At 38.4% G+C, this 17,829-nt stretch overlaps 1 protein-coding gene across 2 annotated transcripts in view; it reads right to left on the reverse strand.

Moving 5' to 3' along the window:
* FAT1 (FAT atypical cadherin 1) overlaps positions 1-17,829 on the reverse strand; it is a 138,612-nt gene that overhangs the window by 15,759 nt on the left and 105,024 nt on the right. For both annotated transcript variants that reach the window (XM_008577432.1, XM_008577431.1), the window contains exons 10-19: positions 11,822-15,889; positions 11,101-11,297; positions 8,270-8,423; positions 7,129-7,362; positions 5,937-6,326; positions 4,894-5,108; positions 4,577-4,714; positions 2,161-2,304; positions 1,256-1,453; positions 48-849 (exon numbers count right to left, since the gene is read on the reverse strand). In XM_008577432.1, coding sequence (XP_008575654.1) covers positions 48-849; positions 1,256-1,453; positions 2,161-2,304; positions 4,577-4,714; positions 4,894-5,108; positions 5,937-6,326; positions 7,129-7,362; positions 8,270-8,423; positions 11,101-11,297; positions 11,822-15,889 — 6,540 coding nt within the window. The remainder of the gene's footprint in view (positions 1-47; positions 850-1,255; positions 1,454-2,160; positions 2,305-4,576; positions 4,715-4,893; positions 5,109-5,936; positions 6,327-7,128; positions 7,363-8,269; positions 8,424-11,100; positions 11,298-11,821; positions 15,890-17,829) is intronic.

Here is a 17,829-nt window from a genome sequence, read left to right on the forward strand (position 1 = left end):
CATGAAATAATCTGTAACACCTATTTTCATATACTTGTGTGGGTTACCTTTGCAGAGACACACAGCTGTTCTATGGTGGCGGGGAGTCACAAAACTCAGTCTGGCTGTGCTGTGTGTGGACATGACATTTTCATCCACAGACACTTTTTCATCACAGAATTTCCGTGGGCAATCCAGTCCTGCGCAGAGCTTCTGGAATACATCCAATATCCTAACACCAATGATTTCCTCAATATCAGTCACAGAAGAATTGATCTTATGCAGAAGTTGTTTTGTTGAAACCTGAGCACTACCTGATTTCTCTACAAAAAGTAAGACGTCCAGATGTGGATGAGGCTCTGAGGGCTGCAAACTAACAATGTGGATGTCGTTCCTCCTCACACCTAGGATGTTCCGTAAAGCTCGCTGGAAGTTGCGCCAGTAGTCACCGACAAATTCCTCTGGTGTGAGATTGGCAAAGCGGATAGCAATGGTGTGGTTCAGCATCTCTTGGGTTATTTGTCTGATATGCACTGTGATGTCAGCCACTGTTGTAAATTTTCCATCTGTGACACTGACATTGAGAAGGTACTGCCCTACATCTAGCTTTTTGTGTGCTATCAGCTTACCCCCTGTGCTGGAAACAGAGAACAGGTTGTCCATTTGGGGATCAAGACTGTAGGTTAAAGTGTCATACACGTCTTGGTCTGTTGCATGAATCTTCCCAATAACACCACCTGAGTATTCCTCTCCAAAAGCAGTGATGAAAATTTCTAGTGGCAAAATTGCAGGAGGATAGATGCTCTCTTCAATAACCCTAATGTCAATGTATGTCAAAGATGACAGCTGAGGCTTTCCATTATCTGCCACCTACAAAAAAGAAAAAAAAAATCATTTTTGTCTGTCATTGCTTACACCTTTTTAATAAAAATACATATACACTGTTCAAGTTCTAAAAAGCTACCAACTGTTAGATACCTATTTCTCCACATGAGAAGCATATCAAGGAAAAGGACAAAAAACTTCTTTCTAGCCCTTTCACTAATTCATGTTGAAAGTCAGCTCCACTGATGTCTAAATAAAGTAACCAAATGAATAAATGAGCCCCTCAAAGTACAGTGGAATAAAAATGAAAGGAATGGTGAAAAACAAAGACTGCAATTGCATAAATTTTTGTTTTCTGATGAAATGTAAGATGTTCAAATAAAAGAAGGCAACCACTGAGCAGCTCTTCTCTATGAATCCACACATAAAGCATAAAGAAAGATTTTAATACCTTAACATGCAGTAAGTAATGATCCTTCACTTTCCTCTTTATGGCAGCTGAAGTCAGGAGGACTCCCTGCTGGTTAACATCAAATGCTTTGTCCTCGTTCCCGCTCACGACAGTAAAGAAGAAGGGTGGACCATTATGAGAAGAATCCTTATCTGTTACTACTAGCTGTAGGACACTGAAACCCACCGGCTTATTTTCCTGCACAAAATTAAAAACAAAACGAAAATCTTTCAACACCACTAAAATCTATATGGTAAGAGACATATGTGACTTTTCTATAATATAAAATATATAGAAAACAAAGCCTACTGCTGCTCCACTTGAAAGGAAGAGACAGAAGAGAGGTGAGGAGAGGGGAGAAAAAGGGAGAGGGGTGGAGAACGTTTATGAGAAGGAAGGATGAGTTGGGAGGAGGAGGAGTGGGAGGGAAGAGGAAGGTCAAGAGAGGGAGGAAGGAAGAACAGTAGGAGAAGACATGATTAAGAAAGAAGCTCTTTCTAATCCTAGAGTCGTGAGAGCATCTTAAAAACCAGAGCATGGGGCCGACCCTGTGGCTCACTCGGGAGAGTGCGGTGCTGGAAGGGCCGAGGCTGCGGGTTCGGATCCCATATAGGAATGGCCGGTGCGCTCACTGGCTGAGCGCGGTGCGGGCAACACCATGCCAAGGTTTATGATTCCCTTACCAGTCACACACACAAAAAGCCAGAGCATGAAAAGAAGGGAGATAAAAGCTTGGCTGCATCTTGAAAATGCTCGTCTTTTAGTATTGATAGAGACACCTCTAATTTTCCTTTTCCCATTTTTCTAAAAAGTAGTCTGGAAAAGAAAGATATTTCAAACTGAGACTAATGAAAGAGCTCTCATTTCAAAAGGATTCTATGAACCCTCTGGCACTCCAAGCTTACCTGGATAATTACACTGTAGTTTCCCTTGGAGAAGACTGGAGCATTGTCATTGACATCAGACACATCAATGTTCACGGTCGTTGTGTTGACTCTGGGTGGACTGCCATTATCAGAAGCTTGTACTGTGAGTGTGTAACCTGAAATCTTTTCGGGGAGACAAGACAGAGAGAATGCATGTTCATTTTCAAAAGGCCGATGAACAGGTTTTAAATCAGAAGTGTCCTCCTGACAAGCTAGAAGAGCAGATCTCAATGGACTGTCATCGTTTGTCATCGTACCCTATACGTGGGTAATTCCCTAACCTACTAACAAGTGCACCATTAATACCATTTATTTTCTCTACAAAAAGTTATCAGTAGTGATTAGATTCTCTGATGACTCTCAAAAATGTACTCATTTTATTAAAATGTTTTATCTTTAAAAACTTGCAGTTGTTAACAGAAATTAAGACAGAAAAATAATACTAATGATTAGAAGAAAATGTTAACATATCTCAAATGCTGTTGCTGCAGTAATAATAGGAAGGCAGCCCTCCCTAGGGCCCAAACCTTGCTCTCAGCCAGAAGTAGACAGACATTAGCAGACTCTCACCCTTGAGTGCTGCTGACTCATTCCCAACACCTCAGGACACTCCAGATCATCCTCCCCCTCAATTTCACACTTGAACTGTACTTAGCTGTCTAAATCCCTCAAGATTATCTCTTTGTGACCTCCTATAAAACAAATTAAATCAAGTGAGATAACTTCTTTCTCAGGGAGGTTCCCTGTTATTGTAGCTCTCTCTTCTAGAATGAGTGGTGGAAGAAGCCAGAAAGCTGGCTAGATCCCAGAGTATGTGCTGCAGAATACGAGCCCTGTAAGGTGTTCCAAACAAAAACGGGTTTTGAGGGCAAATCAGCGTGGGAAACACCACAGGCTATCTCCTCCACTATCTCACAATGGACATAAGGATATTAAAGAATCTGGGTTCTTTAGTCAAAAATACAAAATTGTATTCTGCCTAGCAGTACAGCAATCCTAGGCATGCTTCCTGAACTCTTGAAAAGTCCCTACTCAAAAGTAATAGGTCAAGAAATTAAAGAATTGAGTCTTTGATGAGATGTCTCAGCACGAACTCCCCAGATTCCTCTAATCTTTGATAGACCAATTATTCTTCTGTATTTGCATCCTTTATGATGATCACCAACTGTCTAAGTCCCCAAACCAAGGCCTCCTGCACTTCTTCATGTCACCACCTCTCTGACGGGCTCCCGCTCCACCTCCCTTCCTGTCTGTGAGTCTGGGTGGGATGGTGAATCAGTGCACGTCCCGCACGGCTTGCCTCTTCCCACTTGTTCCATCTCTCTCAATCCCTCGGATCACTTCTATGATTATCTTGCAAGGGCATGCACTGTATCTACATGTCCAGCTTTCAAGTCTCTCTAAGTCTGATTAAAATCTCTAAATACTAAATGAATAACTCTACATGAATATGCTATTTTCCTCTAAAAATGAGCATATCCAAATTACATTAATTAACCTCTCGTAGCCCCTTCAAATTTATATTTTGTGACTTCCCTACTTCTTTTTAACAGTACTACCCAGTGACAGCAAGACGGAAAAAAATCAAGTCACCTCTGACACCACCGCTTTCTACGCAGGGCCGTATCTAAGCTTTGTGGATTCTAATTTGTCCTCATTTCTAAGTTTCTTCATTTGTCATTTCTCTAGATCCCACGGCTGATTTCCTGATTCAGGTTTCTGGTGCCTCACGACTGATTAACTCTCAAAGGCCTTCCTGCTCTCCCTGACCTCTCATGACTCTAGCACTCATCTTCTAACATCTCCTTGTAATATTCCTCAGCTCACAAATATTCAGGAAGTCTCTAATACCTACAGCATCGAGTCTGAACCTTTGATCCTGGTTTTCCATGGGACCCATAATCTGTCCCTGAAATACCTTTCTACTTTATCCCCCTCTACTTCTTTGTATGATTACTCCACTCCAATACAACTGGGTAAAGCCCCCTAAATCTATTCCATGGCTTCTATTTCCACGTCTTTATTCACAGAATTCCCTACACGGAATTTGCTTCTCTCAACTTCTATGGTTTTCCAAATCTCTCCTATTACTTGAAACCCAGCTTCTAGCTCCACAAAGTGTCTCAGAACACTGGGGCCAACAGTTAATTTCTTCCTGAATACAATCTTTTATTATCCAAACTTCCTATCAGTATGAAACATATTTCTTCTGTTCTTCGGATTTTCACATTGTAATTGCTTTTCAAGTATTTAGATCTTGCTTGTCAGTTCCTCACAAGAAAACTGGTCCCACCCTTCCAGTACTTCACATCATGCCAGCAGGTAAGAACACAAGGCACTTGAATTTATTGCTTTGGTAATTTGCAAATGATTTAAACCAAACTTTTCCACTTACTGTTTCCCGGTCTAGAAGTTTGGTCACTTTCACTTCTCCCTTGACAGGGTCAATTGCAAATGGACTTCCTTGATTGCCATCTGTAATTGAATAGTGGATGTGGCTGTTGGAAGGGCCATCAGCATCATCAGCCATAACCTAGAAAATACCACACTCCTGTTTAGGAGACAGCTAAGGAAGGGAGAGAAGTCTACTAAACAAATTTCTGATACTAAGAGCCAACTGTTTTAAGACAGTTACTTATAATAAAGTCAGTAATTGGTTGGCCTAACAAAAGACATTTTCATAAGGAAATAGTAGGGGGGAAAAATACACACCGTAATGACAGACTGCTCAAGAACTGCATCTTCACTGATCACTGTTGTGTAGGTATCTTGGCTGAACACTGGGGTATTGTCATTGATATCTGTTACATTAACGTTCACAGTAGCCACATCACTTAATGAAGGTGTGCCTCCATCAGTGGCTTCTACAGTCAGGTAATACTCATGAGAGCTTTCATAATCCAGATTCTCAATGATGAATATGGCCCCTGTATAGAAAAATCAAAATACTTCCAGAACTCTACAATGCCAACACTTTTTCCTATTAGGACTGAAATAGAGAACACTTTTCAACAAATTTAGTTTTCATTTCAAAAGTTTAGTTACCATTTATGTATGCTTTCTAATTTCTTAATTCAACAATTAAAAATTATGAATTTGCCCATCCCTGGGATCCTTATTTTTTTTCTAAATTATTTTCCTGATATTCTTCATGATCTTTAAATTGCTTTTCTAGTCAACACTATTTACATACCCGCTATGATTATATCATCATACCTCTTCTAAACCATACTTCACTATAGACTTCACCAAAGTACTTGTTACAAATAACTAGCATAATAAAGAAGTCATTCATAAATTATCAGATGCTCACTATAGAAACTAAGATCAAAGAGGTTGAAAGGGCTGCTTTACTTGAAAAGCTACTTCACATGAGTTTGACATGGGAGATAAAAGGAGCAGTATTGCAAGGTCCTCCGCTATCATCCCTTCTTATCCGCACTAACTTGCTACACCTTACGTCATGACTAAACTACTACAATGTGATGCTTTTATTTACCATTTCAAGTTATTTTGCTTGTAGTTTATAATGGATAACCAGAAATGTATTTTATTAAGCAGAACTATAGTCAGAAGTCTTACTAAACTACTTTCAATCCCACTTTAAACAACAACAAAAAGAAAACTTGAGTTTTATCTTTTTAGACCACTGACTGACAATACGTGATCTGTCACTTTGTATGAGGTACACTGCCAGGCAAATCTGGCCTTTTTGGTGAAATAAAGGGCTTCCTCTCATGTACATGATAGGTTACCTGTTTTAGAATCTATGCTGAATTTTCCATGTTCGTTCCCACTTATTATGGAGTAGGTGATTTCTGCATTTGTTTCAATATCCCGACTTGCCGCATACACTTGAAGAACTTCTGTTCCAATAAGAATGTCCTCAGCCACTGTGGCACCATATTCACGGTATTCAAATACAGGCGGGTTGTCATTTATATCCAAAACCGATATAACAAGAGTACCAGTAGCTGTCAGCCTCCTCGGCAAACCGTGATCCACAGCTCTCAAAGTAAGGGTATACACTGCCTGTAGTTCTCTGTCCAAAGGCTTTTCTAATTGAATAATTCCAGATAACTCATTAATGGAGAACTGCCCATCAGCAGAGTTAATCAGTGAGTAGGAAATCTTTCGATTCAATCCTGTCAAGACATGAAATCATGTCAGAAGGTTTTATATCAAGAAATTTAAACTTATTTTTTTTAGATGTAGCATATTTTTAAAAAGGGAAAATGCTAACATACATTATTTAAAAATTCTTGACTGTGATCTTGAAAAAATAAACTTTTTAGATTAACAATTTATAGAATTCAAACAAATAGAAATATAATTTCATAGGTATCTGGCTTTTTAGAATATTATATATAGGAACCTATGCTGTAGTACTAGCAGAATTTTTAATATAAAATCTAGTATTTAACTTCAGGAACAAAGAATTATTTAAAAAGTAAGATTTGTGCTATTCTTCTAATTTTTCAGTATTAGTATGACTGAGGAAGTTATTTTATTCTCTATGAAAAAGCTATGAATACATATCCTACATCTTATTTTTTCCCCATAAAAATTTTGAAAGAAGTATAAAACGAGAATATAGCAGTTACTTTTGTTACATTCCTATATTAGAACTTCTTTATGTCGCTAATCATTTACTCACAAAATAACACTTCACTAATTAATTCAATGGAATACAAAGATCAGTTAATATAGTCACTAACCAGAATTTTAGTGACACCACAGATACCTTACAGCAATAAGTTCCCAGGGCACAACTTTGAGACTTCAAATATTCATTACAAATGAATGAATTATTCTAAAGACTTCATTCTGCAACAACAAGGTATTCAACATGTGTGAAGTAAGGGGAGCTAAACAGGCTGAATTTGGCATGTGTTTTATAACAGAGGCTCCTAGGATCTCAGTGCAAAAGCATCTTCTAGAGGATACCTGCATCTGCATCTGTGGCCTGCACTCTGGTTAGCAGTGTCCCAGGCTCTGTGTTCTCAAACACAGTAATGGTGTAAGGATCAGCAGAGAATTCAGGGGCATTATCATTTACATCTTCTAATGTGAGCACAATATTAGCTTGACAGAATCTTCCACCTCCATCTGTGGCCTTGACCAGAAGATTATAAACTGCTTGCTCCTCGCGATCAAGGGGGGCTAATGTTTTCAGTTCACCTAAAAACAAAAATAAATGAACTCACTTGAAATTTAAAATTAAATGAACTCACTTGAAGATGGAGCTGCAATCACGCATCTTATTTCTTCCCCTTTTTTCTTACAATTATAAAATCTGAGTAATAGCCTTCCTTTGGAGAACAATTTTATCAATGACAGACTCAACAACTATGTGAGCACAGGTTTCCAAACTTGCCAGCTGCTAGCTCTTTAAGCAATAAAGATCTGAGGCTAGAACCTCTTACATAGTATACATTGTTGCAAAAGTAAAATAGCAACCTAACTTTCCAAATTAAAAAAAATTTTTGCCTCTAAAATTAGACTCATATATTAATAATTAGTTCTTCAGGAGGAAAATAAGAAAGCTTTCTTGATCCAAATTTTAACAAAATACAAATTATAAGAAGAAAACTATTTACAGATGAATAAAATATCATGAATCATTTTAATTATGAAAATCTTAATTTATGGTCACAAATTTAAGGAAACATGCTATATACATAAAATGGATAACACAAAGCTAAAGATAAACGTTAACTTCTGAGTTATTTTTCTTAATTTATGGTCACAAATTTAAGGAAACATGCTAGCTATATACATAAAATGGATAACACAAAGCTAAAGATAAACGTTAACTTCTGAGTTATTTTTTAAAAAGAATTTGTGTAAACAACTTCTAAATTTCAAATCCTTGGATCAAGTAGGTGAAAATGTTGCTGTTATTTTGTCTCACCCCAAATTTCACACACTAAATTGTTATTTAAATTTCTGAAAGATCTCAATTTCATAGCATCAGAGTAAATATGAAAAGCACGAAATGTAATTTCAAATTCTGTGTGATCTAAAATCATCCATATATGATTTTGTTGGAATACACAATTATTTTTGTTCCAAACTCCATCATTACCTGTGTCTGGATTTAGTCTGAATTTTTCTGCACTTGAGCCAAATAATGAGTAAGTAATTTCAGCGTTGGAACGAATATCTGCATCTGTAGCAGAGACCTGCATGATCAATTTCCCAGGAAGGGTGTCTTCAGGAATGGAGTCTGAATATAAGGTCTACAAAGATTTTAAACAATATTGTTAGTATAAAAACATTTAAAGTCATCAGCATGACTGCCAAGGGAATAAAAGAAAAGAAACCATTTAACGTTGGCCACAGAAAACATGGGAAATGACTAAAGTTAAAATCCAAAGAGCTTTTAAAACTATTTCTCTTATAAAACACATGTAAAATAAGGAGAAGCCACGTAACAGTTAGCAACTCTATATCCTTGAAAAGGTCTGACCAGATTATGAGAAAATGTAAGATGGCTCCATATTTACCTAAAAATTGGAGACAGTAAATACCTGTTACATCATATCTACTTATTTCCAAATACAGCAATTTATTGTTTGCAAGTGTTTCTAGCACATTATCAAATAATTGCGGTTGGGAGAGAAGCGATCTTTGTGTGATGGGAGAAAACAAAGATTCTCCAGGGTCACAGAGGGGGACAGATAAAGCTCAGGCCCTTCTATTACTCTTGCTTGATCCCCTCTCTCTTCACATGTGCCGCAACTCTCAAGCCTGATAAAGAGTTGCTTCTAGCTTCAATTATTTAGGAACCCATGCCATAAGCAAATGTACGAGAAACAGATTAAGATTTTTGTTGAATTTATTTTCTTAATATGAGATCAATTATGGGTGAACGACATTGTATGACTCATGAAACAGGATATTTTGCAATACTGATGAAGTCAAATGATCTGGTGTCCTAGTTTTGTTATTCCCAAAGATGATATATGCATTACATCCAAATAATATGAAAGTACTAAAAAACAACAAAAGATGCACATTTAGTTTCTGTAAGAGGATATATCCTCCTCATATATATATATCTCACATACAATCACCAAAAAGTACAAATATGGATTGGAATTAACTCTTCATCCCTCAGAAGTTCCACTTTCCCTTGTGACTGATTTTTAAGAATCCATTTCCCTGAGAACAGCTCTGCCACTTTCTACTGCTCTAACACGTCTCATACTTCCTGCACCTGCAGCGTCCTCCAATTCCTTTGGCTCTCTTCAAAATCACTTTCCCTTCTATCCAGATTTCTCTTAATCTATCACACTCTTCTTCCTTCCTTTCTCTCAATCTTCGTCCTTTCATTAACACACACTCTTTAATCTGCAGTCAGGCATCCAACCACATTAGGATACCCAGACTGCCATCTCCAAGTCTGTCACAGAATCTAAATGCTTTGTTTCACATCCCAACCATCTTTTTTTTTTTTTTAGCTCTGGGACACTTCTGCTCCCCACCCCACCTTCTAAAAGTTCTCTCCCCTTTCACCCTTGATGTCACTTGCACCAGTATCATCCTCTTCCTTCCATTTCTGCCTCCTCCTCTCTTTAAAAATACTCGTCTCTTTTCCCCCTTTTATTAGTGTCCTCTCAAGTGAATTCAACTATCAGCTATCCGTAGAAACTGTCAAGTTTACATATTCTCTCCTAATATCCATCTTCAAGCTCACCATCTCTAAATATCTAAAAACGACATTCAACTGAATGTGCCATTGCCTTAAATTCAACAAATCTGAAATGGAACTCAATGTGCTTCCTCTAAAACCAATTCCTGCTCCAGGCATATCTTTGTCATTGCCTTGGTCTTTCTTCCAAACATTTGTGTAGTAAACACTAAAGTCAATCCTGACCCAACACACGTCATGTTGTCACACCCAGACAGGGACCAAAGGCTACCAGTTGTCCCCATGCAGTGTCTTTTGTCCTTTCATTCCTCTGCCTCCTCTGCCTATTGGACCATCCCTTGTTTTCACTCCTTATCTAAATAGAGGACACAATACTACCTAACTGACCTTCTTTAAGGAACTCTTGGCTCGTGTCATTACCTTTCAAATATACAAGGATTCAGAGTCCCTATTTTCTCTAGGATAGAGTTCTAATTCCCCGGAATGATCTCCACAGTCCTCCATAATCCAGTTTACTCTTTCTCCACCCAAACTTTTTCTCCATAACTTCTAACACCAATTCCCCACTTCTGGCAAACTGTTACTATGCCCACAACTGCTTTCACCCACACCTCCCGCTCCACTGCCTTTCTGCTTCCACTCCTGGTTATCTAATCACTCCTCCCAAAGGCTGGGCCCAAGCCCTGTCTCTGAACGGCTTTTCCTCATCCTCCAGCTCAAGCGGCCACTTCCGCTCGAGTCCCATTGCCCTCATCTTAACCTTGGAGGGTAACAGCTCTTTTTGGATTTATGTTTTATACTTTCATTAAACGGTGAGCTGCACAGGTGCAGAAGCCATATCACTAACCTCTCAGGTTCTCTAGTGTGTAGAAGAGCAAGTGCCCCAAAACAGTTTGTTAAAGCAAAACATTTTTTTGTACAATTGATGGCCAGATATTTCTCCCAAAATAACCTTATCCCCAAATTAAGAGAATCTCTAGATGAAAAGTTTCCAGAGCATTTTAAAGTTAGATACAACTGTATTCCTGTCCACAATGTAGTTTTTTAGAACAAGATGTTTGACCTATTTAGCATTCCCCAAAATAGTTCTAAAGCTTTTCCAAGTCTTGCCCCAGTTAACACTCACCTCCGCTTCAACAGTAAATGGTTATAATACAAAACACACTTGAATTACACCACAACACTGAATGACAGTCCTATTGAAAGGATTAAAAAAGAAATTTAAATTCATAGTACACAAACCTAAGGGAAGAGTAGCCTACCTTTTCACATACTGGACTGTTGTCATTTGCATCAAGAACTTTCACTTCAACTATAGCTTTGGATGAGAAGGTCCCATCAGTTGCTGTGATCATCAGAAGATAACTGTCCCTTTTTTCCCTATCTAGAGGTTTCTTCACATAGACCTTCCATTCATTCTGTATATTTTCAATAGCAAACTGTCCCAAAGCATCTCCTCCTATAAATCAATGGAAAAAGATGACAAATTTGTTGGCATAAGGAGAAAAATAAATAACAGTAAAAATAAACTATACAAAAGATATATCATTTTATGGTTTAAAAGAATTAAGCATTTAGAAAAAAATTTGATATTATTAAAATTCCTATTTACAAAAAAAATCAAAGCAGCATTTAAATGGATATTTAAACACAGAATTAAGCCAAATAAAATGTAATGACCACTAAAAACAATTTAGCCTACACTGAAGCTAGTTATTTTTTATTATAATATACTTATTATGCACTATACATAAAGTTCAATAGAACGAGATAAAAATGAAAAAGTCTAATGAAACAACTATTAGTTTTGCTCAGGTAGAGAATCTGAAATGTAGTTTAACAGATGTTATTTCTATTTATTATAAATATTCTTAACTAAAATCATCCCTTCAACTCCCAATCTCCATAAAATACTTATCTAAGAATTTATTCTTCTAATACAACTTAATTTTAAAATAAATCATTTGGTTTACATTTTTTTACCTGTTATGAAATATGTAACTTGTCTGTTAATCTCTTCAGAATCAGCATCCGTGGTACTTAAGATGGCAATTACACCACCTGGCGGATCATCTTCACTCACAGTCCCTTTATAAATCTCTGCCGTGAATCGTGGTGGACTATCGTTGACATCAGTGACAGTAACATCTACGATGGCTGTGGAGGAGAGCTGAACATTTTCACCATGATCTGATGCAACCACTTTAATCTGGTAATTGTCTCTCTCTTCATGGTCAAGTTCCTTTAGGGTTGTAATCCAGCCTGTTTCCATGTTGATGGCAAAAGATTCAATGACTTCTATACTTTGTGACTGATCTAGACTATACATAACTTGGCCATTGGGTCCTGAGTCTAGATCAGATGCCCTGATCTGGATGACTCTACTTCCCCCTGGTAGGTTTTCAACAATAAATGCCTCATATGGATTAGACTCCAAGACCGGGCTGTTATCATTTGCATCTTTCACTTGGATACTAACATCTACAGAAGCCACCACCTCATAGTCACCTAAAGTGCACCTGGCAAGTATGGAAAACTGATACCACTTAGTTGTCTCATGATCAAGACTCTTCTCTAGTTTCAGTCTCCCACTCTGTCTGTCAATCACAAAGAACTCATCCCTATTACTTTCAGGAGTATTCCCTTTGACTAGGCTGTAGAGAACAATCCCGCTATGTTCTGCTCGGATGAGATCTATTTCTGTTCCAATAGGCATGTCTTCTGAAACTGTATAGGTATAAAATGGTTCTGAAAATTTGGGAAGCTGCATTTCTGGTGGAAGTATTTTAACATAAACAGGAACAAGGGACTCTTTTGGTGGAGACCCATTATCCACAGCTCTCACAAAGAAAGTAAAGAATTCATTTTCTAAGCCGATTAAGCTTTCTTTTGTAGTAATTACACCAGACAGTTTGTTAATTTCCAAATTCTCTTTAACGCTTTCAGAATCTGCTTCAATTGCATAGGTGACGTCTGCATTGGATCCTTCATCAGCATCACTTGCAAGAACCTTGAGGACTGATGTCCCTTTGGCAGCATTTGATCCGATGTTCACTTCATACTTGGTTGCTCGGAACTGTGGTGCGTTATCATTGTCGTCTGTAAGGATGACATTAATGGTGCAGAAAGCAACTTTTCCTCCAGCATCCTTAGCCATTAAACGAACTGAGATTACTTTCTCTGCTGGGGTTTCTCGATCAAGTTTTTCCAAAGTAAATATCTGTCCTCTCTCATTTGTGTAAAATCTGTCTTTGGCAAAGTCATTTACAATATGGTAAGTAATGTGACCATAAATACCAGAATCCCCATCAGTTGCTTTAACCTCAATCACCAGGGTATGTAAGGGGGCGTTTTCACCTAGTTCCACTTCATACTCGTTTTGAAGAAAAACAGGACTGTGCAAATTGCCTCCAATTACAGTTACATGAACCTGAGCTGAACTTCTAAAAACTCCATCAGAAACAGAAATGTTAAGACTGTAAAATGGCTTCAAGGTGTGCCGGCGCAGTCTGGAGAGAGTGATAATCCCTGTTTTACTATCAATGACAAAATTTTTATGATCATTGCCAGACAAAATGGAATATTCCAGCTTATCTATGTCTGAACTGTCTGCATCATAGGCTTTTACACATGTCACAAAATGCCCATGAGTGGCATGCTCACTAATTTTGGCTTCATAAATTTGTTGGTCAAAGAGTGGCGGATTATCATTGAGGTCAGTGACATCCACGGTGACAATCACATCACTGCTTAGTGGTGGCATGCCACTATCAACAGCCCTTACAAAAATCTTGTGCTGCTGAAACTGTTCATAATCCAAAGTTCTGACTAGTGAAATGAGACCGGTGCTGCTGTCTATGTGAAAATGATCATGACTCTTGCTATGATTCCCAAACATCTGGTATGAAATTCCTCTATTTGGTTCGGAATCGGAATCTGTTGCTCTAACTTGAATGACAGCTGTCCCAATTACAGATGCCTCAGACAGGGTTGCAGCATAAGACTGCTGAACAAACACGGGAGGGTTATCATTGATGTCTTCCACTATTATGTCAACAAACACTTCAGCGTGAGTACCAGTCAGGGAGTCAGTTGCTCGTATGCTCAGTTTATATGCTGGGTGGGACTCAAAATCCAGAGGAGCGATGACGTTTATAACTCCAGTGTTAAAGTTAATAGTAAACTGGCTAAAAGGATCTCCGTCTGTGATACTGTAGAACACTTTCAACCCTTCTGGACTGTTGGCCTGTATGTGGACAACTGGGCTGTGCATCTGGATATTCTCTGGAATCTCTGCACTATAGAAAGGTTTTTCAAACACAGGCATGGCTTTATTCATAACAGTGATTGGAACTATAACTTCAGCTGAAAAAGCTGGGTCTCCGCCATCTTTTGCAACCACTGTGACAAGATATTCTTTATTTAAGGTGTCAAGTTCAAACTGCTTTTTCAGTGAAATTTCACCTAAGGATCCAATTTGAAAGTGTTCGTGATGTTCCTTAAGGTAGTAATACACATCCCCATTTCTGCCACTATCTCTGTCTACAGCGGTAACATAGCGAATGACATGGCCTAGCTCAGTATCCACTTTCACAACAGCATAGTAGGGAAGGTTGACAAACACTGGTGCATTATCATTTTGGTCTTCTATGAGGACCTTCACAACAACGTGGGCCACTGCTGCAGGCTTATGTTCTTCTGTCACTTCCACGACCACATCAAATGCCTCCTGCTGTTCACGATCAAATGGTATACCGGTGGTTGACAGTACCCCTGAAGTGCGGCTTATTTTAAATCTGCGATCTGGGTTGAGGATATGATAAAACAAAGGCTCATTGATTGGATTCCCGATAGCAGTAATGACAGCTAATGTTTTGGGTTCAGTGGAATTCTCTTTCACTACTGCAGAGTAGAAATCTTGGGTGAACTTTAGTTGACTTTCTTTGCTTTCTTTCACGTTAATTTTCACAGAGGTAAAGCTGGCAAATCTGCCATCAGAAGCTCTGATGGCTAACTCATAGCGGCTTCTTAACTGAGTTGTGTTTTGTACAGTTATAGTACCAGTCTTGTAGTTCATAAAAAACTTTTCCCCAATGTTGCCTTCGGTGATAGAGTACATTAACTGTGAGAATGTGCTTGAATCAGCATCTGTAGCATTTACTGTGATGACTTTTACTCCTTTGTATGTTGGTAATAAAAGAGATGCTTCGTATAATGATTTGGAGAACACAGGAGGGCAGTCATTAATGTCAATTACATGTATAGTAACATTAGCTGCATATTCTGCAAATAAACGTGGTGTTCCCATGTCATGCACTTGTACAGTAAAGTGAAAAATACTTGTTTCTTCATAGTCCAAACTCAGTACTGTATGAATAGCACCAGTGCTAGAATCAATAGCAAAATATTTGTGTATAGATGGTTCAACAATGTGATAAACAAGCAAAGCATTTGATTCTTTATCAGCATCAGTTGCTCGAATCACTAGTGGGACATTCCTGTCGGTCAGGACCACACTGTTAATTGAAGCCGATTCGCTAATAAGTCCTGTGTATTCTGCCTGCACAAAAACTGGTAAGTTGTCATTCTCATCCTGTAGATGCACTAGAACAGTTGTATTAGTGGACAAACCAGCCATGTTAGTTCCTTGTATTATCAATGTATAAATGGACAAAGTTTCAAAATCCAGGGCTTTCTGAGTGATGATACTTCCAGAATGTGGATTAATATCAAAAGCATCACCTATATTTCCATCTCTTATTTCATATATCACTGATGACTGACTGTGGGCTGTAACCATTCCAACAAAACTCCCAATGCTGATAATTTCACTAATTTCAACAGAATATTCTTTTGATGTAAACTTAGGAGAGGCATTGTCAGCAATTGTGACGAAGATATGCACAGAAGTTATTTCACTCATTGGTGGATTGCCTTTATCTGTAGCTTTTACCATTAAATCATATTCCACTTGGTTACTTCGATCTAATTCTTTGGCAGTTTTTATAGAGCCCAAGACAGGATCAATTGTAAAAGAATATCCAATATTTCCTGGAAGGGGAGAAAAAAATACATGTTAGAAAAAAATACGAAGAGCAAAAAAAACAGTAGTTGGAAAAGCAGAAACAAAGATATCTTTAAAAATTATACCCTGAAGTTAAGCAGAAATTTGGGGTATATCAGTATTTGAATGGAACCTTCAACTTGTTTCATTTTTATACACTTAAAGCAAGGCATACTTTTCAGAAATCATCCATAAATTATGAAAAGCAAGAAACAGAAGAAACACCACTCTGCACCTAAACCCAAAACTCACTCTACTGGCTGAACTGGGAATGTGTTGTTGAAGACATGGTTATCCTTTCATTAAAAAATTGAGTTAATAATTTTCTAAGAGTCCCTCAAAACTCTTCTGGAATATGTGTATATTTTCAGCATTTACCACTTGCAAATTCTCGAGATTCTTCTGTGTTATGAAAAGCAAGACTTCAATTCACTAAGAAAATGCATATCAAGCTTCAAGAGAGCTGTCCCTTAATTTTAATATTCAGGGACCTGATGAATAAGTTTGTGCAACTCACCACACTTTATAGGTTTTGAAGATTTTAACAATATTCCCTTTTAATTGTTTTTCAGGTCAATTTATATTCTAGGTCAATAGTTCTCAACTAGGGGCAATTTTGACCCAAAGGAGATATTTGGTGATGTCTGGAGATACTTCTAGTTGTCACAACTTGGGGGTTAAGGGTGCTACTGACATCTACTGGGTAGAGAACAGGGATGCTGCTAAACATCCTACAATGCACAGGACAGCCCCCTACAACCAAAAATTATCTGGCCTAAAATGTCAATATTGTTGAAGCTGATTGATTGCTCTAGGATAGATTGTTTCTCTTGCTTTTCTTTGGACCTTTTTAGAATGGATCTCTCTCTGTACACACACACCCACAGAGCTACAACCACAACTCCACAATATCCCATAGTTTTATATCACTTATTGAAATCTTTTTCAAGAATCCAGCAGCTCTCTATAGCCTTTGCGGATAGAATAAGGCAGTGTGAGGGTCCCCAGGTCCGATCCACACATGAACCCTCCACCCCTTTTCTGTGTCATAAACAGGAATCCACAGTTTATTATCCTAGTTATAGAACTAAATTTATTTTCCCCAAATGAACTATTATACCTCACCCAAAACAAAGCTGACTTGCTACTTAACCACTTTCTCAAATTCTTCTTCCTCTAGGTTTTCAATCAGTGCCAGCATTTCATAGACCAGAACTACTTAGTGTGATCTACAAACCAGGGGATTATGCAAGCATGTCTTTCTCCACATCATTAACAGTAAACGCTTCCTCCATGGTCTTCATTTCTTTCCTTTAATACATTTTCCAAAAATCCATGACAATCTTTTCTGAGGCCAGACCAGTTTGGTTTTCATTAAGTTGGCCTGGCTCTGCATCCAGGCCCTGAGGCGGTGCCTCAGTCTGCAGCAGGGAGGAGGCCCAGGCTTTCTCTAGGCCCTGAAGCACTGAGCTGAACCCTGGCCCATGAATGGGGTCCTGTTGCCTCTGCCAGGCTGCTCAGACACTAATTTCCGGCCTGTCTATGTTTATAAGAGTCAACGATCCCAGATTCCCTCTCATTGTGTTTTAGGCAATCACCAGAATGCCAAGATCCTCTCTCACCCTACCTGTGCATCACCACCACCTTCCAAAATTATGACTGACTGCATGGCCTGACATAGGAGAGTGCGGCAACCTCTGGCAACCGTCTTTATTCCCATCCGTCAGACTTTCCTATGTGCGTACTAATAAAGCAGCTGGCCTACTTACCATATTTTATATTCATTCACCTATACGCATTTCTCTCTTATATCGCATCATGAAATCCATTTTGCCATTAAAGCTTCAAATATGCAAGACCTCAGAAGGAGGAATGAATACATTTTATCTGCACTGAAGCAGGCTGGCAGTGTTAGGACACACTACTT

The sequence above is a fragment of the Galeopterus variegatus genome, unplaced genomic scaffold (genome assembly GCF_000696425.1).
Source record: "Galeopterus variegatus unplaced genomic scaffold, G_variegatus-3.0.2 Scaffold1508, whole genome shotgun sequence".
Taxonomy (NCBI): domain Eukaryota; kingdom Metazoa; phylum Chordata; class Mammalia; order Dermoptera; family Cynocephalidae; genus Galeopterus; species Galeopterus variegatus.